Source organism: Oncorhynchus mykiss, chromosome 22 (genome assembly GCF_057628025.1).
Source record: "Oncorhynchus mykiss isolate SJ-2025 chromosome 22, ASM5762802v1, whole genome shotgun sequence".
Classification (NCBI taxonomy): domain Eukaryota; kingdom Metazoa; phylum Chordata; class Actinopteri; order Salmoniformes; family Salmonidae; genus Oncorhynchus; species Oncorhynchus mykiss.
Genome location: NC_143043.1, coordinates 30,005,356 through 30,029,971, shown reverse-complemented (window position 1 = coordinate 30,029,971; position 24,616 = coordinate 30,005,356). Strand labels below are relative to the sequence as shown.

At 43.2% G+C, this 24,616-nt stretch overlaps 2 protein-coding genes across 2 annotated transcripts in view; both read left to right on the top strand.

The window, feature by feature from the left end:
• The first annotated feature begins 91 nt into the window (after positions 1-91).
• tnfsf13b (tumor necrosis factor (ligand) superfamily, member 13b) lies at positions 92-4,309 on the top strand. The gene is given in 7 exon segments (NM_001124564.1): positions 92-140; positions 520-803; positions 1,661-1,784; positions 2,317-2,373; positions 2,504-2,628; positions 2,775-2,925; positions 3,019-4,309. Coding segments are annotated over 6 exon segments (801 nt in total). The 5' UTR covers positions 92-140; positions 520-572; the 3' UTR covers positions 3,132-4,309.
• Positions 4,310-23,235: 18,926 nt separating this feature from the next.
• Positions 23,236-24,616, top strand: part of LOC110502073 (unconventional myosin-XVI) — a 236,116-nt gene continuing 234,735 nt past the window's right edge. The window contains exon 1 of the mRNA XM_036958970.2: positions 23,236-23,448. The gene's annotated coding sequence lies outside the window, so the exon portion shown is untranslated. The remainder of the gene's footprint in view (positions 23,449-24,616) is intronic.

Sequence of the window (24,616 nt, the reverse complement as noted above, 5' to 3'; positions counted from 1 at the left end):
GAGTGGTTTGGCTGGGCCGTCATCAGAGCAGGAAGTTCTGAGTGTGGTTAATCAAGCGGAACAGAGGAGGGAAGCTGCTGTTCTACCCTTCCTTATACAACATTACAGTACAGGGTGCAGACACTGAGACAGGAGAGAAGGTAAGACCGGAGAGAGAAACATTAACTAAAGGCTAAAGATCCAGGATTACTAACCCAAGAGGAGACCCCCAAACCCCCTCCCTCCTTTTGTTTTTACATTGCTGCTACTCACTGTTTATCTATGCGTAGTCACTTTACTAATTACCTCGACTAACCTGTACCCCTGCACATTGACACGGTAGCGGTGCCCCCTGTATATAGCCTCGTTATTGTTAGGTCATTTTCTAGTTATTTATTCGATTTTATACTTTTGTTTATTTAGTAAATATTTTTTCACTCTATTTCTTCAACTGGTTAAGGGCTTGTAAGTAATTATTTCACGTAAGGTCTACATTTGTTATATTCGGCACATGTGATAAATAAATGTGATTTGATTCAGAAGGCAGGTCATGCAGCCTGTTTGACTACAGAGGAGGCTGTCTGGGCCCTGTGATGGCATCTGCAGGTCCAAATCCCGAGGGTGGTAGACCTGCTTCCAGGCAGGAGTCTGGAGGTCGGAGGCTGTCCTGGCTGGTCCTGCTGCTGACTCTGGCAGCGGTCACCTCCTCGTCTCTCTCTGCTCTGTCTCTGTACCACCTGCTGGCCCTTAGGGCCGAAGTTGAGGAGCTCCGGTCAGAGGTCTTCCGTAGGAGAGAGGAGCAACAAGAGGCTAGGCATGGAGAGGTAAGACGTTTACACGTTCATATCTGATGCTGTGGTCTGTAATATACATACATACATAATATACAGTTGAAGTCAGAGGTTTACATACACTTAGGTTGGAGTCTTTAACTAGTTTTTCAACCATTCCACAAATGTATTTTTAACAAACTATAGTTTTGGCAAGTCGGTTAGGACATCTACTTTGTTCATGACACAAGTCAGTTTTCCAACAATTGTTTACAGACAGATTATTTCACTTATAATTCACTGTAATAAATCAGCCAAGACCTCAAACACACCTGACTCCAATAATCAACTAATCATGATCTTCAGTTAAACATGCAATTAGTTTAAATCAGGTGTGTTTGCTGGGGATGAGGAGAGTGTGACATCAATCAGGCCCCCGAGGACTGGAATTGCCCTGGCCTGGGTGTTGTGGATGATTACAAGCATCTACCTCTGGTTCTAAATGTTGCATGTTCGAATCCAGTGCTAGAGAGTTGTTTTTGATCATTTTGTTTTAAGCTTATCCCAAACCTTAACCCTAATCATTCAGAGTTCATGCCTAACCGTAAGAATTCTGAGTTAATGCCTAAACTTAACCTTGGAACGATACAGAGAAGTATCCAAACATTTAGAAATTTGACTTTCGAAAAACTTTGAAATTTGACTTTTGAGAAACATGGATAAATGTCTTCTGACATGAGACTGTGAGAGCTTGTTGCAATTTGAGAAGGGAGTTCACTGCTTTTGCTTGTTTATGTCACAGGCCGATAGCTCGTTGCAGTTACTCGAACTCCCTCATTGTAAGACATGTCACTCATTATCAGAGAACCCGGGTTACGAAAGTAACTTTCAGTTTCTGATGCATTACCCAGACACTGCAGCAGATGAGCAGCAGAGCCAGAAGAAGCAGCCCAGACCATCCACACCCCCCTGACCCCCAGCCTGGGCTATCTTTCGTCAGGAAGAGGAGTGTGGGCACAGGAACTGAGAACTCAGGCAAGACTAACAATGCTATTCAGTGGGACTGTTTGTGTCTTTTTGACATGTTGAAGTGGGTCATATAGCAAGTTAGAAAAAAGAAAAACATGCACATCAAACTTCTCTGGTGCAGGACAGAAGAACGTTTCAAAGAAAAAAAGTAATGTCCGCAACTCTGGTATGATCCCATGGTGATTTAACCTGACGAAGATTCACCTCGTAGCAAAACCTTGTCTTATGGTGCGTTTGATTAAATCACCATGGGAGCATACTAGAGTTGTGGACATTACTTTTCTCTCATATAACACTTTGTCGGTGTCAATGCTGTGCTATTTTTAGCTCATATTCTGTGAAACGGGTCTGTTGCTTTGAACATTTGAACACTGAACTGAGTTATTTCTGGCCAGCTGCAAAGTTTCATGTTTATAATCTTGCGCACTCTCTCGCTCACTCTCCTCTCCTCTCTCTCTGACTATAAATAACTAATCGTGTACATGGTGAGGTTATTGAATCAATGCAAAACTGTTCCTCTGTCCTCCCCTTCCGCTAGTGTCTCAGCCTTGTCTACAGATGCTGGCAGATAGCAACAGGAAAACATTCCAGAAAGGTACTGAACCTGGAAATGCAGTCAGACACTTTTTTCTTTTTTACAAGAAATACTTAAGTTGATTGAAGGACGTACAGTCTGAGGCTAGGTAGTTCAGCATGTTTAGATGTTGTGTTCTGGTGTTGTGCAGAGTTTGCGCTGGAGCCTTACACAGGGATCCCCTGGCAGGCGGGGCTTAGAAGAGGCTCCGCCCTGGAGGCAGAGAGCGACAGCATCCTGGTCAGAGAGGAGGGATACTACTTTGTCTACAGTCAGGTGAGAGCCAGTCTCCTTCAGGTGGAAAATAGGTGTATCACATAGACCGCTCACAAGTCCTAACTCTCCCCCTATCCAGGTGTACTTCAATAGTGTTCACAATGGCTCAAAAACCCAACAGTAACTATCACCCCTCCCCCATGCAGGTGTACTACATGGATACGACCTTTGCCATGGGTCATGTGGTGATCAGGAAGAAGAGGAACGTGGTGGGAGATGAAGCTCAGCATGTCACATTGTTCCGCTGTATCCAGAACATGAACCCTGTCTACCCATACAACACCTGTTACACAGGGGGTGAGTCTGTCTTTGTGGGTGTGTGCACATTTGTGTGTGTGCATGCGTGTGTTTGTGTGCTGTTTCTGAGTGTGTTAACTGTGTTCTCTATAGGTATAGTGAAGCTGGAGGTCGGGGACAGTGTGGAGCTGTTGATCCCTCGCTCTACAGCCAAAGTTTCTCTGGATGGAGACTCCACTTTCCTGGGCGCTGTCAGACTGGCCTGACCCTGACCAGGGGAGTTGGACTGGGGGGACTAGGAGATACAATTGCCATCATGTGGAAATGGACACTGCTGGTACTAGAAGTTTTGATCTGGTAGATACTGGTGGTGGTGTACAATAATTATTTTAAATGAACTATGGCTTCTGGGTCTGATAGCTACATTATCTATTCTACTATGATGCCATCTGCTTTACAGAGTGACTGAAGGACGGACGGACTCAGAATCATGGCCTATTACTGGAGAGCCTGGCTGATGATGCCATTGATGATGATGATGATGATGATAGCAGTGTCAGCCTCTGTCACTGTGTGTGATCTGAAATGTTAGATGCTTATTCTGGCAGGTGTCTCACCATTCACTCATAAACTTCTTAAATGTTATGATCATATACAATACACACAGTCAAGACACAGTCCCAGCCATGACTACACAGTCCCAGCCATGACTACACAGCGCCAGCCATGACTACACTTTGATGCCTTGATGATCATTTTGACCACCTGCATACTAGTAAAATAGGCCCTGTTGTATTTCATGGTGTTGTATCCTGTCTATGACAATGTTATTGAATGGTGCAGAGTGAGTTGTCATCATTCTACCAGAAGGGAGCAGCAGCACTCAATTAATTGGTTTCCCAAGCAGCACCTGACCATGTGTTACAATAAATGCAGTTAATCACTATGGCTGGTGGTAATGATAGCGATATTATCCCATCCTGAGAGGGGGTTTGTTGTACACCTTGTGACCACCAGAGGGAAACCTTCCCACGGGAAACAGCACTGTAACACAGTACAGTACTGGTGCTTCTATGGTGATTCTCCCTCAGATTCAGTGTTTAATAGTCACATGTACAGGGTTGCAGTTGTGATTATCTTAGGCTTCAAGCTCCAACATGCAGGACTAAGTGAAATAAAATAACTAAAATTGTAATAAAAAAAACTAGAAATAGCACTATATTATAGAGCTCCCGAGAGGCACAGCGGTTAAGGCACTGCATCTCAATGCAAGAGGCGTCACTACAGTCCCTGGTTCAAATCCAGGCTGTATCACATCCGGCTGTGATTGGGAGTCGCATAGGGCGGCACACAATTGGCCCAGTGTCGTCCGGGGTAGGCAGTCATTGTAAATAAGAATTTGTTCTGACTTGCTTAGTTAAATAAATAAAAAAATATATACATATTAACTGTGGCAGTGATGATTAAATACATTTCCATTGGGGTGGAGGCAAGAGTCAAGACTGTTGAGGGAGTTGCCATACCAGGCTGTGAGCCTCTCTGTAGGCTGTCTCGTTGTTGTTGGTAGTCAGGCCTACTACTGTAGTGTTGTCAGCAAACTTGATGATGGATTTGGAACTATGTGAGGCCACGCAGTCGTGGGTATACAGGGAATAAAGGAGGGGACTAAGGAAGCACCCTTATGGGGCCCCCGTGTTGAGGGTCAGTGTTGAGGAGGTGATGTTGCCTACCTTCCCCATGTGGGGGTGGCCCGTCAGGAAGTCCAGGACCCAGTTGCACAGGGAGGAGTTCAGACCCAGTGCCGTGAGCTTAGTAATTAGCTTATAGGGCACTTCTTTGACACGTGTAGGCAGGATGCAGGTCTGTATCTAATAGAACACTCCCAAAAGTAGTGTAGTTGGAGTGAAACAAATTGACATGAAAGGACATATGGCTATGGCTGTTTTGTGAGTGTGCAAGGAGAAACAAAACCACTTTAACTATGAATGTAGAGGTAGTCTACCACACTACATTAACCTTCGATCTAGCTAGCTATTTCCTCAACTGCAATGGCAGGACGCAGATGGAGAGATTACCATTTTAAAATAGCTATCAGATCAATATAGAAAAAATGGGGCAAGGTTAAACCCTCTAGATGTAGCAGCAGAGTGGGTCTATAATAATGTTTTTTTTTTAAATGATGCTGGAGGGTATAAAAGAGGAGGAACCTCATTTGGTGTTTTACATAATCTGACACGCACACAACGATAAGGAATAACAACATTCTAGAACCAGGAGGAAAGGAGACACTTGCTCACTGTGCTGTTGTGCCCCCTAGTGGATTACACAACACAATGCTCCTAGGCGTTTCCATGTGGCCTAGTTCGGCGGTCTTTGGGGAGACTTGATTCACAATCACAAACATCACATTATCTTTGGAATATCCATACTGCTTTATGTTGAATTGGACTGGCCTTAATTTTAGTGAAGTGTAAATTTTTGTACAGGTATAAATAGTTTTGACTATCTCAATAGAAACTGAATGACTGTAGCTGTACAGGAAGGGAAATGGCCGCTGTGAAATCCCAAAGCATCACAGGTGCTGTTGAAAACAGGGGGAGTTGTAGTCTTATTCTGAGAGAGAATGCTGTCAGGACATCCTGGGAGTGGGAGAATAAGATACACAGCAAAGACTGGACCTGTTGGTGGAATTTTATGTTCAGAGGATACAGTGGTATGCCTCTTTGTTTAATTCACAGCACCTGTTTATACCTGTTTGCAAATAAATAGTGGGTCTAGCTAAACCCTTTCCAAATAAGAGAGGGAGTCTTTCACCCCCCATAATTCATACAGTTCCAAGATGGCATAGCAGTTCAGACGTCTTTTGTCCTCGTCTTGTCGTGTCCCGTATATATATATATATCACTTTTTTTTCACATACCTTTTTATATATATTTTCTAATTTTCCATAAACTCATCTTCAAAACACTCTCCTGCAACCCGCCTCACCAATTTATATTTATAAAAAAAGTATTATTTACCTCAAATCTGTAATCCTCCAAGAAGCTAGCCAGAAACTAGCCAGAAGCTAGCCAGAAACTAGCCAGAAGCTAGCCAGGAGCTAGCCAGAAGCTAATCAGAAGCTAGTTAGCTTCTTTACTGGCTAATCGTTAGTATTCAGCTAACCACGGTTTGTGGTCATCAGCTATCCTTTAGCTCGAAAATCTATCGCCAGTTTTGTACAGCACGGCTCGGACCATCCTGGACCAATTTTTCTCTCCATGTCCCTGGATTTCAACCGCTAACTCTGGACATTCATACCTGGATCTTACAGCTAGCTAGCTGCTATCCGTGTGACTATCGGCTTTCGTCGATTCCGGAGCAAACATCAATTATTCCGGAGCTAGCCAGCTGAAGAGTTCCATCAATCACTCCTGGGCTACAATCACCTATCCGGACCCGTTTTACTGCCTACGCGGAGCCCCACCGGGCCTTCACAACTGGACTGCCGACGTTATCTACCCGAAGGAGTTATCGCAGCTCCGTCGCGACGTTACCTGAACGCCAAATCTGCGGCCCGCTAACCGTTAGCTGTCTTCTGAATAGACAATCGGACAATTTATTTATTTTAAATATTATTTATTTTTTCTTTTTTTTCTTTTTTCTTCTTCTTGGGCCTCTATAACTATATCTATTGTTTTTTTTTGTTGTGTGATTTGTATTAATCCCCTCTACCACACGGAACCCCACTAATCTACTGACGGAACGCAAGAGGTGGCTAATAACAGACCTCTATCCTATGCTAGCTTGCTACCGATGGCCTGGCTAGCTGTCTAAATCGCCGTGACCCCCAACCAACCTTTCTACTCACTGGACCCTTTTGATCACTCGACTAAGCATGCCTCTCCTTAATGTCAATATGCCTTGTCCATTGCTGTTCTGGTTAGTGTTTATTGGCTTATTTCACTGTAGAGCCTCTTCCTGCTCACTATACCTTATCCAACCTATTAGTTCCACCACCCACACATGCAATGACATCTCCTGGTTTCAATGATGTTTCTAGAGACAATATCGCTCTCTTCATCACTCAATACCTAGGTTTACCTCCACTGTATTCACATCCTACCATACCTTTGTCTGTACATTATACGTTGATGCTATTTTATCGCCCCCAGAAACCTCCTTTTACTCTCTGTTCCAGACATTCTAGACGACCAATTCTTATTGCTTTTAGCCGTACCCTTATTCTACTTCTCCTCTGTTCCTCTGGCGATGTAGAGGTGAATCCAGGCCCTGCAGTGCCTAGCTCCACTCTTATTCCCCAGGCTCTCTCTTTTGACGACTTCTGTAATCGTAATAGCCTTGGTTTCATGCATGTTAACATTAGAAGCCTCCTCCCTAAGTTTGTTCTATTCACTGCTTTAGCACACTCTGCCAACCCGGATGTTCTAGCTGTGTCTGAATCCTGGCTTAGGAAGACCACCAAAAATTCAGAAATTTTAATCCCAAACTACAACCTTTCAGACAAGATAGAACTGCCAAAGGTGGCGGTGTTGCAATCTACTGCAAAGATAGCCTGCAGAGTTCTGTCCTACTATCCAGGTCTGTACCCAAACAATTTGAACTTCTACTTTTAAAAATCCACCTCTCTAAAAACAAGTCTCTCACCGTTGCCGCCTGCTATAGACCACCCTCTGCCCCCAGCTGTGCTCTGGACACCATATGTAAACTGATTGCCCCCCATCTATCTTCAGAGCTCGTGCTGCTAGGCGACCTAAACTGGAACATGCTTAACACCCCAGCCATCCTACAATCTAAACTTGATGCCCTCAATCTCACACAAATGATCAATGAACCTACCAGGTACCTCCCCAAAGCCTTAAACACGGGCACCCTCATAGATATCATCCTAACCAACTTGCCCTCTAAATACACCTCTGCTGTCTTCAACCAAGATCTCAGCGATCACTGCCTCATTGCCTGCATCCGTAATCGGTCAGCGGTCAAACGACCTCCACTCATCACTGTCAAACGCTCCCTGAAACACTTCAGCGAGCAGGCCTTTCTAATCGACCTGGCCGGGGTATCCTGGAAGGATATTGATCTCATCCCGTCAGTAGAGGATGCCTGGATATTTTTTTTAAATGCCTTCCTAACCATCTTAAATAAACATGCCCCATTCAAGAAATTTAGAACCAGGAACAGATATAGCCCTTGGTTCTCTCCAAACCTGACTGCCCTTAACCAACACAAAAACATCCTATGGCGTTCTGCATTAGCATCGAACAGCCCCCGTGATATGCAGCTGTTCAGGGATGCTAGAAACCATTATACACAGGCAGTTAGAAAAGCCAAGGCTAGCTTTTTCAAGCAGAAATTTGCTTCCTGCAACACTAACTCAAAAAAGTTCTGGGACACTGTAAAGTCCATGGAGAATAAGAACACCTCCTCCCAGCTGCGCACTGCACTGAAGATAGGAAACACTATCACCACTGATAAATCCACCATAATTGAGAATTTCAATAAGCATTTTTCTACGGCTGGCCATGCTTTCCACCTGGCTACTCCTACCCCGGTCAACAGCACTCCACCCCCCCACAGCAACTCGCCCAAGCCTTCCCCATTTCTCCTTCTCCCAAATCCGTTCAGCTGATGTTCTGAAAGAGCTGCAAAATCTGGACCCCTACAAATCAGCCGGGCTAGACAATCTGGACCCTTTCTTTCTAAAATTATCTGCCGAAATTGTTGCCACCCCTATTACTAGCCTGTTCAACCTCTCTTTCGTGTCGTCTGAGATTCCCAAAGATTGGAAAGCAGCTGCGGTCATCCCCCTCTTCAAAGGGGGGGACACTCTTGACCCAAACTGCTACAGACCTATATCTAGCCTACCATGCCTTTCTAAGGTCTTCGAAAGCCAAGTCAACAAACAGATTACCGACCATCTCGAATCTCAACATACCTTCTCTGCTATGCAATCTGGTTTCAGAGCTGGTCATGGGTGCACCTCAGCCACGCTCAAGGTCCTAAACGTCATCTTAACCGCCATCGATAAGAAACATTACTGTGCAGCCATATTCATTGATCTGGCCAAGGCTTTCGACTCTGCTATCCGTGTGACTATCGGCTTTCGTCGATTCCGGAGCTAACATCAATTGTTCCGGAGCTAGCCAGCTGAAGAGTTCCATCAATCACTCCTGGGCTGCAGTCACCTATCCGGACCCGTTTTGCTGCCTACGCGGAGCCCCACCGGGCCTTCACAGTTGGACTGCCGACGTTGTCTACCCGAGGGAATTGTCCGGCTGGCTCCTCCGGCGCAACGTTGCCTGGGCGCCCATCTGCGGCCTGCTAGCCGTTGGCTATCTTATCGGCTGCTATCTGAATAGACAATTGGACAATTTTTATTTTATTTTTATTTATTTTTCTTCTTGGGCCTCTATAACTATATCTATTGTTTTTATTTTTGTTGTTGTTGTGTGATTTGGATTAATCCCCTCTACCACACAGAAACCCACTAATCTACTGACGGAACGCAAGAGTTGGCTAATAACAGACCTCCATTCTATGCTAGCTTGCTCCTATGCTAGCTTGCTACCGATTTAGCTGTCTAAATTGCCGTGACCCCCAACCAACCTCTCCACTCACTGGACCCTTTTGATCACTCGACTGAGCATGCCTCTCCTTAATGTCAATATGCCTTGTCCATTGCTGTTTTGGTTAGTGTTTATTGGCTACTTTGCCACCATGGCCTTTTTGCCTTTACCTCCCTTATCTCACCTCATTTGCTCACATCGTATATAGACTTATTTATACTGTATTATTGACTGTATGTTTGTTTTACTCCATGTGTAACTCTGTGTCGTTGTATGTGTCGAACTGCTTTGCTTTATCTTGGCCAGGTCGCAATTGTAAATGAGAACTTGTTCTCAACTTGCCTACCTGGTTAAATAAAGGTGAAATAAATAACATAAATAAAATAAAAATGAACTGTAGCTCCCCAGTGCCGGCAGCACTCATGCAGCCCCAGACCATGACACTCTCACCACCATGCTTGACTGTAGGCAAGACACACTTTTCTTTGTACTCCTCACCTGGTTGCTGCCACACACGCTTGACACCATCTGAACCAAATAAGTTTATCTTTGTCTCATCAGACCACAGGACATGGTTCCAGTAATCCATGTCCTTAGTCTGCTTGTCTTCAACAAACTGTTTGCAGGCTTTCTTGTGCATCATCTTGAGAAGAGGCTTCCTTCTGGGACAACAGCCATGCAGACCAATTTGATGCAGTGTACGGCGTATGGTCTGAGCACTGACAGGCTGACCTACCCCCCTTCAACCTCTACAGCAATGCTGGCAGCACTCATACATCTATTTCCCAAAGACAACCTCTGGATATGACGCTGAGCACGCGCACTCAACTTCTTTGGTCGACCATGGCGAGGCCTGGTCTGAGTGGAACCTGTCCAGTTAAACCGCTGTATGGTCTTGGCCACCGTGCTGCAGCTCAATTTCAGGGTCTTGGCAATCTTCTTATAGCCCAGGCCATCTTTATGTAGAGCAACAATTCTTTTTTTCAGATCCTCAGAGAGTTCTTTGCCATGAGGTGCCATGTTGAACTTCCAGTGACCAGTCAGTTTGAGGGAGTGTGAGAGCGATGACACCAAATTTAACACACCTACTCCCCATTCACACCTGAGACCTTGTAACACTAACGAGTCACATGACACCGGGGAGGGAAAATGGCTAATTGGGCCCAATTTGGACATTTTCACTTAGGGGTGTACTCACTTTTGTTGCCAGCGGTTTAGACATTAATGGCTGTGTGTTGAGTTATTTTGAGGGGACAGAAAATTTACACTGTTATACAAGCTGTACACTCACTACTTTACATTGTAGCAAATTGTCATTTCTTCAGTGTTGTCACATAAAAAGATATACTCAAATATTTACAAACATGTGAGGGGTGTACTCACTTTTGTGATATACTGTAAGACTAGTTGTCGCTAATGGGGACCCCAAAAAATCTCAATGAAATCTCTCAAGGTCTTTTCCGAGGCTTTTCAGACACTTACTGTAACCTACAGACATTTATTAATGAGTCACTCACTGTCACAATCCTCTGTTAGGAATTGCGTTATCTGAACAAACAACTTTACATGAAAAGATATACTCAAATATTTACAAAAATGTGAGGGGTGTACTCACTTTTGGGATATACTGTACTGGGATCCCGACACAACAAAAAAACACATGTAGTGTGTGTGCGCACATCTATTAGTTACACACTCAGTACATCCACACAACAAGTAGGTCACATGGGCGAGAGGCGTTGTGTAGTGAGGTGTTGCTTTATTTGTTTTGAAACCAGTTTTGCTCTTCACTTGCGCAATACAGTGCATTTGGAAAGTATTCAGACCCCTTGACTTTTTACACATTTTGTTATGTTACAGCCTTATTCTAAAATGTATTAAAATAGTTTCTTCCCTTCATCAATATACACCTAATACCGCATAATGACGAAGCAAAAACAGGTTTAGACAGGTTTCCTCCAGACACTTGACGCTTGGCATTCTGGCCAGAGACTTCAATCTTGGTTTCATCAGACCAGAGAATCTTGCTTCTCATGGTCTGAGTCCTTTAAGGGCCTTTTGGCAAACTCCAAGCAGGCTGTCGTGCCTTTTACTGAGGAGTGGCTTCCGTCTGGCCACTCTACTATAAAGGCCTGATTGGTGGAGTTCTGCAGAGATGGTTGTCCTTCTGGAAGTTTCTCCCATCTCCACAGAGGAACTCTGGAGCTCTGTTCAAGTGACCATCGGGTTCTTGGTCACCTCCCTGACCAAGGCTCTTCTCACCCGATTGCTCAGTTTGGCCAGGCATCCAGCTTTAGGAAACGTTTTGGGGGTTCCAAACTTTTTCCATTTAGGAATGATGTAGGCCACTGTGTTCTTGTGAAGAAATAGCCTAATAGTTCATTAAAAAAAATTCAGCTAAATGTTCTGATCTGTTGTGTCAGCCACATCGCATAAAAACATTTTGTGGTTGTATTAATGTGTTATCTATTGCATCCCACAACTGTCCCAGACTATGTTTGGAATATTTATTTCTTTGCACAGAGTAGAATAGGTCAACTTTTTTACTCTGGGGGATAGTAGATTGACATAGGCTAGTGTTTTTGCTGTTTAAGGCCTTACTCATCTTGTTGGCTGAAGAAAAGTAAATGTGGACAGTTCTTTCAATATCTTCAATATGCACCTGGGAATTGGATAAGGAGGCGTGCAGTTGCGTCCCTGATGTGTCTGTCTTCACTTGTAGCCTGTGAGAAAGACCCGATCACGTGATGGAGAGCCATGTGAGTGAGAGGTGCCCAGGGCATAATGACCAACGGCCGCAAAAGGAATGGACAAATGGCATGGATTTTTTTTTAGGATGCATTACTGCCACAAAGGGGATGCCACTGTGAAATTTGAGGGATTATCAAGTACTTGTCAAATTGTGAATCAGAGACTAATAAACTGTGTACAGTCTGCGCAAAAAAACTAAGCAGAGCTCATGCCTTTTTCAAATCATCATTAGAGTCGCATCATGCATCCTTAAAATGTATTAAATACCAAAACAAAAACCCAATGTTTGTAGAACAACTAAAGTTACATTAATAACTCTAAATGAAGCATATAGGAACACCTATTTCTTTAAACTGCTCAAATCAGAATATCCGCATGTGTGCTCTCCCTCATCGTTTTGAGAAAATAATAATATTTTTTCAGCTTTGTTCAATTGTATTCTTCATACTATAAAATAATGCCACGGAATTCTAAGCAGATCTTGTCTGCTAAATGACCTAGTGTAGCTCACAGCCATGTGGCATATCCAGATCAGGACCTAACATAAGGACAACTCAGTATGCTATTCTTTGCTTCTGAAATAGACTACATTTTCTTCGTATCATGCTGCTTTAGACCTGTCTAAAATAAATACTGGATTTATTGTGAAGGTGTGGGCTGTAATACATGGATTTATTAGGCTTTTTAAAATGTAGATGTTCCAAAGGTCTGCATTAGTGGCTTGCAGCCTGTGTGTGGAAGCCAGCAGATGCTAAATGTTTGTGTTAATTTACAGTAAATTACCTTGAGACCAGCAGTTATTTGCTGACAAAATTCCGTGGCCGCCACAGCCCTAAAGCATTCGATGGTTCTCTCCTCATAGAAATATCAAAATGCCACAGTTTTCTCCTCTGAGACTGTATCATCATACTTTGTACGCCACCCTGGATTGTCAGAAGAATTGGGTGACATTTCAACTATTATCTTCATTATACCCTCAGCCAGATATATGTGACAGGAATTACATCAATGGTTTGGGCCAACTGGCCTGATTATACTGACAATGATGGTAGTGATGATGTTGAGTCATACGCCATGTATCATTAGTAATATCAGTATGACATTGGTCATTTCTGGTTGTTATAGAGTCAATATTATCTGTTTATCTGTTTCCTCTGTATGCAAAATATATACATCTTTTTCTCATTATAATGTTTCTCAGAGTCATTATTTTTCACTTTCACAGACTGTCTGGAGAAGGAGAGATGTGCGGCATACGTGTCTGCCAGGCAAATTGTAAACTCGGTTTCAGTGTCTGACAGAGGGGAGACATACCCTTAGGGAGAGGAGGGGTGAGAGTTAGGATATTACAGGTAGAGAAGAAGACAAAGACATAATTGTCTGTGTGGCAGACGGCCACAGAGAGAGAAAGAGAGAGAGAGAGAAACACAGAAGCAAAGAGATCAGTGTCAGAATTCTAGTTACAGAATGTGCTGTATTGTTGTTTTATGTGTTGATTGTAGAAGCCATTGTAACAAACCCCGGCACACTAAGTCCTCCTCAGGGATCAGAAAAAGGGACATACGGGTTGTATAACTGTTCTCTTCCCTGGTTCTAGCATTGTATCATAGTGTTTTGGATTTGTGTTGTAACCTTGATATATCTGCAGTGATTTTGTCCCTTTCCAGTTCCAGCTAATGGTGCCCCGCTCCCCTCGCCCTTCTCAATAAACACACACACACACACACACACATGCCACACACTCCCTCTGTCTGTGAGGGCACCAGGGAGAGAGAGACACAAAGCACCCTGGCTAGTCACTTCTTAACTGGGCATCCTGCCCCTGGAGTCTGGGCCCTGTGTCTCCCGCTCCCCTCCCCATCAGACCATTCGCATTGCACCCAGCTACTACTACTGAGAGAGAGATTTACCATTTGAGATAAACAGAGCAATGGCGGTTAGTAAGCAGTGTGCGAGAGGGAGAGCTAGAGAGAGAGTGGTGGAGACAAAGCTCAAACAAATAAGGAGAGCTAAATCTCTTTGATGGCTTTACAAACACCAACCGGCTGTGCAAACGCCAATGGAGGAGGAAGAGGGGGATTGGTCCTCCTAATGGGCGAATGTGTCAAGCAAGATGCTCCCCCTCCCTCTCCCCAAAAATACATTTGTGTAGCGCCATGGCAACGGCTGGTGTGTTGGCGGAAGCCGATTTTCAAAGAGAAATGAGTGACAGGGTGGAAATCAGGAAATGAAACCTGCTGTGTACACAAACACATACATTGAAATCAGTTTTACCTCATTTCTAATAGCATGTTACCTGTGCAACTAGAGGGGAAAAAAGCTCTAAATCACCTTTACCCCACACACAGAGACGCTTACAAAAGCTTTCCCTCGCCCTCCATTTGGCAAATCTGACCATAACTCTATCTTCCTGATTCCTGCTGACAAGCAAAACTCAAACAGGAAGTATCAGTGTCACGCTCAAGTCGGAAGTGGTCAGATGAAGATGATGCTAAGCTACAGGGCTGTTTTGCTAGCACAGACTGGAATATGTTCCAGGATTCATCCGATGGTATTCAGTCAATGGCTTCATTAGTAAGTCCATTGACTACATTGTCCTCACAGTGACCGTACGTACATATCCCAACCAGAAACCGTGGATTACAGGCAATATCCGCACTGAGCTAAAGGCTAGAGCTGCCGCTTTCAAAGAGTGGGACACTAAACCGGACATTTATAACAAATCCTGCTACGCCCTCCGACGAACCATCAAAAAGACAAAGTGTCAATACAGGACTAAGATCGAATCCTACTACACCGGCTCTGATGTTCATCGGATGTGGCAAACTATCACAGATTACAAAGGGAAATCCAGCCACAAGCTGTCTAGTGACACTAGCCTACCATACCAGCTAAATGCCTTCTATGCTTTGAAAGGCTGTTTATCATCATCCCAAACACCCTGGACCCAATCCAATTCAAATACCACCCTAACAGATCCACAGATGATGCAATCTCTATTGCACTGCCCTTTCCCACTTGGAAAGAAATAACACCTACGTGAGAATGCTGTTCATTGACTACAGCTCAATATCATTGTGCCCTCCAAGCTCACCACAAAGCTCACGGCCCTGAACTCTTTCCTATGCAAGTGGATCCTGGACTTACCGACTGGCCGTCCCCAGGTAGTGAAGGTACCACCTCCAGCCTGATCCTCTCCCTCAACAAAACAAAGGAGCTGATTGTGGATTTCAGGAGGAACCAGCTTGGACATGCCCCCCACCGTGGAGATATTTATAATTGCTACAGTTGTAAATATGTATTATTCATCCACTCCCACATTCATCCACTCCCATATTATTTATCCACATGGTCTTTCCAATTCCATCTCCCTCTCTACCCTCCCTCTCTACCACCATTTCCAGGTTTCCCACCTACATCTCCCCCTCTGATTTCCCCCCTTCCCCTATTGGTCATGTCTGGCTGATGATAGGGGCTAAAGGTGATTCCTGAATCTGGATCATACTCCAGCACGCTCTCTCTTTCTGCATCATGCTATCACACACACACACACACTCCACCATGCATCATGCATGGCATACAAGTGCACACACATACATCTACACACCTACAGGACACACACGCCTCCCTACAACACCACACACACTCGCTCTGCACTACACTTGTATTTAGGCAGCTTTACTTTGATCCGAAGCAAATCACCATAATCAGGTTGATCCAAAGAGCCTCTAGCAGAACTGGCAGAGTGGAGTGTGGATTTTTAATGCAAGTGGGGCTTTGACTTGTTACCAACCAGACCGGTTAGAACTAGTCTGATTGCAAGTCCAAATACTGTGGTACTGTCCGGCAACTCTTACCATCATCATTATAGTGCCATTAACATTGCCTCTTCTGTTGTGATTTAATTTGATAGTATGGATACTAATTGATACTCGCCACAGCATGTGACTGATATGGATGTTTGTTTATTTAGGAGCTATTTGTAACATTACCATTTCATAGAGTTGTTTTTTTCTCCAGACTAACTGCATGATGGGATCTGTTCAAATAAGGTGATCTATAATTCATATGGCGCTAGCTGCATTTGCCTGGAATCCAACTGTGGAGCCGGAGAAACAAGACAAGCTGTGTGTGTCTGTGACTATGTGTGTGTGTGACAGAAAAATGGAACCAGATTTGATAAATAATGCTTTATACTCTGGCCTTCCTTCAAGGCCCTCAGCTTTCTTTGTGGAATGAACATCTCCACATCTTCTCCCCCATCCCTCTCTTCTCTATCTGCTCCTCCTTCTTCTACTCTTCTGCTCTCTTCCCAACTCACACCTTCTCTTCCCCCCCTTCTAGCTGTATCCCCCTTCTCTTCCTCTCCCCCCTCTCTTTCCCTCTCTCCCCTCTACATCCCCTGGTTTCTGTAGTCCTGTTTTAAGGGTCTACGCTAGAGAACTGGCAGATATACAGTAAACACATAAAAGCTAGTGGTCTGTGTAAAGTTTAGACATTGAAAGAGGTCCCCCCTGAGGGGAACCGGGGTTGTATTTTTCATGGTAGAGTCGAATGTAGGGCAGTGTCTGACCAGCTCAAACTGAACATTCTGAGAGAGACAGCTGGAGATAGTTCACAAACCTTGTGTTTGGTACTTAGATTGAATTGATGTTGCTATGTTTAGTTTTACTCACACACGTTTTAAACTGGTGTATATCCCCCCCCCCCCCCCTCTCTCTGCAGGTCAGCCAGCAGTCTTTGTCATGTTGATGAAGACCAGGGAGGGCAGAACCAACAGAGAGAGGAGGGGAAACAGACAAGGCCCCTGAAAGGAGGGAGTAAGAAAAGGAGGGGAGAGAGCACAAGGGGGGAGAGCGTGAGGGGAGGATGGCATGACGAAGGTTCCTTTGGCTCATTACCTCTGTTGCACAGACCTTTTGTTCTCCTATGTTGTGCTTTTCATCATTAGTTCAGTCCCTAACTGCCTCAGTTCCTGTGTCTATTGCTGTGTGTGTGCTTATGTGTGTTATTTTGTATGAAGATTTTCTGTGAGAGTGTTAGAGGCAGATCAGAGACGCAATATTAATGACAACCCCTGAGCCTCCAGCCGTACTTAAGCATACACACACACACATGCTCACACACTCACACACACACAAACACAGAATGTCGGGGAGTTCTGTGTCACTCACTCTCACCAGCTGCTTGTGGGCTTTAGATTTATACTCCTGTTTTTCAGTCTCTCACACACAGACACTCTCTCTAGCTCTCTCTATATCCTTCAATTAAATTCAAAGAGGCTTTATTGGCATGGGAAACATATGTTTGCATTGCCAAAGCAAGTGAAATAAACAATAAACAAAACTGAGAAGAAACCAATTGAACAACATCAACAAAAAACTATCAGAAATTAACAGTAAACATTGCACTCAAAGGTTTCAAAAAGATAAAGACGTTTCAAGTTTTATGTTATTAGCTACAGTTGAAGTCGGAAGTTTACATACACTTAGGTTGGAGTCATTAAAACTTGTTTTTCAACCACTCCACAGATTTCTTGTTAATTAACAAACCATAGTTTTGGCAAGTCGGTTAGGACATCTACTTTGTGCATGACAACATCCAAAATGACAATATCCAACAATTGTTTACAGACAGATTATTTCACTTATAATTCACTGTATCACAATTTCAGTGGGTCAGAAATGTACTTACACTAAGTTGTCTGTGCCTTTAAACAGCTTGGAAAAATCCAGAAAATTATGCCATGGCTGTTGAAGCTTCTGATAGGCTAATTGACATAATTTGAGTCAATTGGAGGTGTACCTGTGGATGTATTTCAAGGCCTACCTTAAAACTCAGTGCCTCTGTGCTTGAAATCATGTGAAAATCAAAAGAAATCAGCCAAGATTTCAGAAAAAAATATTGTAGACCACAAGTCTGGCTCATCCTTGGGAGCAATTTCCTAACGCCTGAAGGTACCACGTTAATCTGTAGAAGCAATAGTATGCAAGTATAAACACCATGGGAACACGCAGCCATCATACCACTCAGGAAGGAGATGCGTTCTGTCTCCTAGAGATGAACCTACTATGGTGAGAAAAGTGCAAATCAATCCCAGAACAACAGCAAAGGACCTTGTGAAGATGCTGGAGGTAACAGGTACAAAAGTATCTATACCCACAGTAAAATAAGTCCTATGTTGATATAACCTGAAAGGCCCCTCAGCAAGGAAGAAGCCACTGTTCCAGAACTGCCATAAAAAGCCAGACTATGGTTTGCAACTGCACATGGGGACAAGGATCATACTTTTTGGAGAAATGTCCTCTGGTCTGATGAAACAAAAATTGAACTGTTTGACCATAATGACCATTGTTATGCTTGGAGGAGAAAGGGAGAGGCTTGCTAGCCGAAGAACACCATCCAAACCGTGAAGCACGGGGGTGGCAGCATCATGTTGTGCGGGTGCTTTGCTGCAGGAGGGACTGGTGCACACAAAATAGATTGCATCATAAGGAGAGAAAATGATGTGGATATATTGAAGCAATATTTCAAGCCATCAGTCAGGAAGTTAAAGCTTGGTCGCCAATGGGTCTTCCAAATGGACAATGACCCCAAGCATACTTTCATAGTTGTGGCAGATTGGCTTAAGGACAACAAATTCAAGGTATTGGAGTGGCCATCACAAAGCCCCGGACGCCAATCCTATAGTAAATGTGTGGGCAGAACTGAAAAAGCGTGTGCGAGAAAGGAGGCCTACAAACCTGATTCATTTACACCAGCTCTGTCAGGAGTAATGGGCCAAATTTCACCCAACTTATTGTGGGAAGCTTGTGGAAGGCTACCCGAAACATTTGACCCAAGTTAAACAATTTAAAGGCAATGCTACCAAATACTAATTGAGTGTATGTAAACTTCTGACCCACTGTCAGGGCTGGGAATGTGATGAAAGAAATAAAAGCTGAAATAAATCATTCTCTCTACTATTATTTTAACATTTCACATTATGAAAATAAAGTGGTGATCCTAACTGACCTAAGACAGGGCATTTTTACTAGGATTAAATGTCAGGAATTGTAAAAAACTGAGTTTAAATGTATTTGGCTAAGGTGTATATAAACTTCCGACTTCAACTGTATGTACTGTGTTTCAGCAATATGCAAATAGTTCTAGTATGTTAGCGGGGAAAGATGAATAAACAGTTAAGTATTGGTGGTATTTACAATGTTTTTTTGTGCTCCTTTGGGTGCCCTTTTCTCATCGCAACGGGCCATAAATCTTGCTGCTGTGATCGCAGATTGTGATATTTCACCTAACAAATATGGGAGTTTATCAATGTCAGATTTGTTTTCAAATTATTTGTGGGTCTGTGGGAAATATGTATCTCTAATGTGGTCATATATTTGGCAGAAAATTAGGAAGTGCAGCTCAGTTTCCACCTCATTTTGTGGACAGTGGGCACGTATCCTGTCTTCTCTTGAGAGCCAGGTCTTCCTATAGTGACTTCTTTCAAGAGTGTACACAGTCAAGGATGTTCTTATTTTAGGGTCAGTCACAGTGTTAAGGTATTCTGCCACTGTGTACTCTCTGTTTAGGACCAGATAGAATTCCAATTTGCTCCTTTGATTCTTTCCAGTGTGTCAAATAGTTCTCTTTTTGCTTTCTCATAATTTGGTGGTCTAATTGTGTTGTTGGCCTGGGGCTCTTGGGGTCTGTTTGTGTTTGTGAACAGAGCCCCAGAACCAGCTGGTTGAGGGGACTCTTCTCTAGGTTCATCTCCCTGTGGGCGAGGGCTTTGTGGTGGAATGTCTGGGCATCGCTTCCTTTTAGGTGGTTGTAGAATTGAACAGCTCTTTTCTTGATTTTGATAACTAGCGGGTATATACCTAATTCTGCTCTGCATGCATTGTTTGGAATTTATTGTTGTACACAAAGCATATTTTAGCCTCAATTCCATTTTGTGAATTCTTGGTTGGTGAAAGGACCCCAGGCAATGGGTTCTATAACTGATTCAAGTATTTTTTGCCTTCTTGCCGTGTCTCTTAGATTGTTCACAGCCTTTTGTAAATGAACTGTAGTGTTGATGTTTAGGCCAAGATAGGTATAATTATTTGTGTGCTCTAGGGCAACAGTGTCTAGATAAAATTTGTATTTGTTGTTCTGGCAACTTGACCTTCCTTGGGACACCATTATTTTATTTCTTACTGAGATGCACTGTCAGGGCTCAAATCTGACAGAATCTGTGCAACAGATCTAAGTGCTGCTTGGTTGGGGACAGAAGCACCAGATCATCAGCAAACAGTAGACATTTTATTTTCTGGCGCAGTAGGGTGAGGCTGCGTGCTGCAGACTGTTATAGGGCCCTCGCCAATTCATTGATGTAAATGTTGAAGAGGGTGAGGCTCAAGCTGCATCCCTGTCTCACCCCACGGCCCTGAGGATAGAAATATTGTGTTTATTGCAAATTTGAGCTGCACACTTGTTGTTTGTGTAAATTGATTTTATAATGTTTTTCCTCCAACACCAACAACATTTGTATAGCAGACACTCATGCCAAATGGAGTCAAAAGCTTTTTGAAGTAAACAAAGCATGAAAAGACATTTGTTTTTGTTTTGGTTCATTTGTTTGTCGATGAGGGTGTATATGTGGTCTTTCGTATGGTATTTTGCTATTGCAATTTGATATTTGTTCAATTTGACATTGTTTTCACTGAGGAAATGTTGCCATCTAGTGTTGATGATACTGAAGAGGATTTTCCAAAGATTGCTGTTGACACAGATTCCACAGTAATTATTGGGGTCAAATTTGTTTCCACATGTGTAGATTTGGGTGATCAGACCTTGGTTCCAAATATTGGGTCCTAGAGATCCTAGAACTAAGGTATAATGTTGAAGAGTTTTAGAATAGCCCATTTGAATTTGTGGTCTGTATATTTTATCATTTCGTTTAATATGACCAACACCACAGGCCTTTTTGGGATGAAGGGTTTGTATTTTCTTCCGTAGCTCATCCAATGTAATTGGATAATCTAATGGGTTCTGGTAGTCTTTAATAAGTGACTTTATTTTTTATTTTTTTAACCTTTATTTTACAAGGCAAGTCAGTTAAGAACAAATTCTTATTCACACTGACGACCTATCCCGGCCAAACCCTAACAAGGACGATGCTGGGCAAATTGTTCGGCGCCCTATTGGGTTCTGTAGTGACGCCTCTAGCACTGAGATGCAGTATCTTTGACCGCTGTGCCACTCGGGAGCCTGAATTTAGTAAATTATCATGTACAGTGGGGCAAAAAAGTATTTAGTTAGTCACCAACTGTGCAAGTTCTCCCACTAAAAAAGATGAGAGAGGCCTGTAATTTTCATAATAGGTACACTTCAACTATGACAGACAAAATGAGAAAAGAAAATCCAGAAAATCACATTGTAGGATTTTTAATGGATTTATTTGCAAATTATGGTGGAAAATAAGTATTTGGTCAATAACAAAAGTTTCTCAATACTTTGTTATATACCTTTTGTTGGCAATGACAGAGGTCAAATGTTTTCTGTAAGTTTTCACAAGGTTTTCACACACTGTTGCTGGTATTTTGGCCCATTCCTCCATGCAGATCTCCTCTAGAGCAGTGATGTTTTGGGGCTGTTGCTGGGCAACACCGACTTTCAACTCGATCCAAAGATTTTCTATGGGGTTGAGAACTGGAGACTGGCTAGGCCACTCCAGGACCTTGAAATGTTTCTTACGAAGCCACTCCATTGTTGCCCGGGCAGTATGTTTGGGATCATTGTCATGCTGAAAGACCCAGCCACGTTTCATCTTCAATGCCCTTGCTGATGGAAGGAGGTTTTCACTCAAAATCTCACGATACATGGCCCCATTCATTCTTTCTTTTACATGGATCAGTCGTCCTGGTCCCTTTGCAGAAAAACAGCCCCAAAGCATGATGTTTCCACCCCCATGCTTCACAGTAGGTAGGGTGTTCTTTGGATGCAACTCAGCATTCTTTGTCCTCCAAACACGACGAGTTGAGTTTTTACCAAAAAGTTATATTTTGGTTTCATCTGACCATATGACATTCTCCCAATCTTCTTCTGCATCATCCAAATGCTCTCTAGCAAACTTCAGATGGGCCTGGACATGTACTGGCTTAAGCAGGGGGACATGTCTGGCACTGCAGGATTTGAGTCCCTGGTGGCGTAGTGTGTTACTGATGGTAGGCTTTGTTACTTTGGTCCCAGCTCTCTGTAGGTCATTCACTAGGAACCCCCGTGTGGTTCTGGGATTTTTGCTCACCGTTCTTGTGATCATTTTGACCCCACGGGGTGAGATCTTGTGTGGAGCCCCAGATCGAGGGCCTCTTAAAGAAGAAGTTACAGTTCTGTGGGAGCCAGAAATCTTGCTTGTTTGTAGGTGACCAAATACTTATTTTCCACCATAATTTGCAAATAAATTCATTAAAAATCCTACAATGTGATTTTCTGGATTTTTTTTCTCTCATCTTTTTAAGTAGGAGACCTTGCACAATTGGTGGCTGACTAAATACTTTTTTGCCCCACTGTATATGTTTTTGTTCTTGGTTCTTTGTTATATGGCCATTTTGAACAGGTATCTTTTTGTGTTGTTATTTGGTGTGTTCCAATTTTCCCAGAAGTGATTAGATTCTATGGATTCTTCAATCACATTGAGCTGTTTTTTGACATGTGGTTCCATATTTTTTCCATTCTTTTTCTTACTGTATTCCGGTATTGATTTAATGTTTCCACATAGTAAAAGCTCAGGTTTTCTGGGTGTCTGTGTTTTGGTTGGGAAGGTTGCTCGATTTCGGTCTAAGGTTTTTGCGTTCTTCATCAAACCATTTCTCAGATTTTCTGCATGAATTTATATTTGACATGATATGCCTCTCTCTCTCTCTTTGGTACACCCTTCTGGTGCTCTCTCCTGATGCCTATTCCCCAATCTTCCACACTCACCCACATGCTTACGGCTTCGCTCTCTCTCTCGCTCTGTCTCTATCTCTCTCTCTGCTGAGCGAGGGACTCTGATGGGTTAGTAGTGGTGGTTCTTAGCCTATGGGAGTAGATGCAGAGAGAGCTGTTACAGAGGGAGTTGCACTCTCTCTCTCGCTCATTCACTCACTCTCTCATGCACTTTCTCGCTCTTGCTCTTTAGCTCTATCGCTCTCTCACCGTGTTCATCTCTTTGGAGAAGCTACCAACTAGTTCCTGGATTGTAATTCCCACCTGGAGAGAAGCATCGAGCAGCGCACGGATCTGTCACTATGAGGTATGTCAGCGTTCACCGCTCAAGATTGTGTGTGTGTGTCAGTGTGTGTAAGAATGTAGGTTCACTTCATTCGTTAACTTCATGAAGTGTACTAGATGGTCCCTTCATCAGCTGTCTGAGCAGCTAACCGATCGCTGCAGCTGTACATAGCTCATCTGTAAATAGCCCACCCAATCTACCTACCTCATCCCCATATTGTTTTTATTTACATTTCTGCTCTTTTGCACATCAGTATTTCTACTTGCACATCACCATCTGCTCATCTTTCACTCCAGTGTTAATTTGCTAAATTGTAATTACTTCACTACTATGGCCTATTTATTGCCTTACCTCCTCATGCCATTTGCACACACTGTATATAGACTTTCTTTTTTCTATTGTGTTATTGACTGTACACTTGTTTATTCCATGTGCAACTCTGTGTTGTTGTTTGTGTCGCACTGCTTTGCTTTATCTTGGCCAGGTCGCAGTTGTAAATGAGAACTTGTTCTCAACTGGTCTACCTGTTTAAATAAAGGTGAAATAAAATAAAAAATAAAAATCATGCCTGAATGTAGTGAACATAATTGTTAAGAGTTTACGGAATATGATTTTGTAGAAGTAGGAAATCTATTTGTTAATCGTTGTTCTGCATATCTCTATGAAAATCATCTAGTATTTCCAGAATGTTGAGACCGTTTTTGTTATTTTCTTTTCAAAGGGAGGGTTTTTCTCTCTTGTTTCAAACGTTTTGTTGTTGCTGTGTGCTGTTGTTTGCTCTGAGACCATGCCCGCGGCACCACAGAAAGGGAAACCAGCTTTATTGGCACACACACACACCCCTCTGGCGGTACAACATTTGGGAATCATCCCATTTTCAGAGGTCCTTGGGCTGCTCCCACCCAGATGCTGAGATAGATAGTGTGTGTGTGTGTGTACCCATCTGGATGCAGTGCCTTGTTCTGCGCACTGAGTGAAGAAGCTTACATGCATAGAAGTTGGTCGAATTAACCCGAAACTCTACTGAAGTGTGACTTTGTCCTGGTGTTTCTTGGCTATTTACACAGTTTTGTTCACACGTTAGGTTATTTTTCAATGTTTGAGTTGGAAGTAACTGCTAGCGAAGAGTCTGAAATTCTTGTCTCTCATCCAGACACCACTCTGGCAGTGTTGCCAACTATTCCAGTGA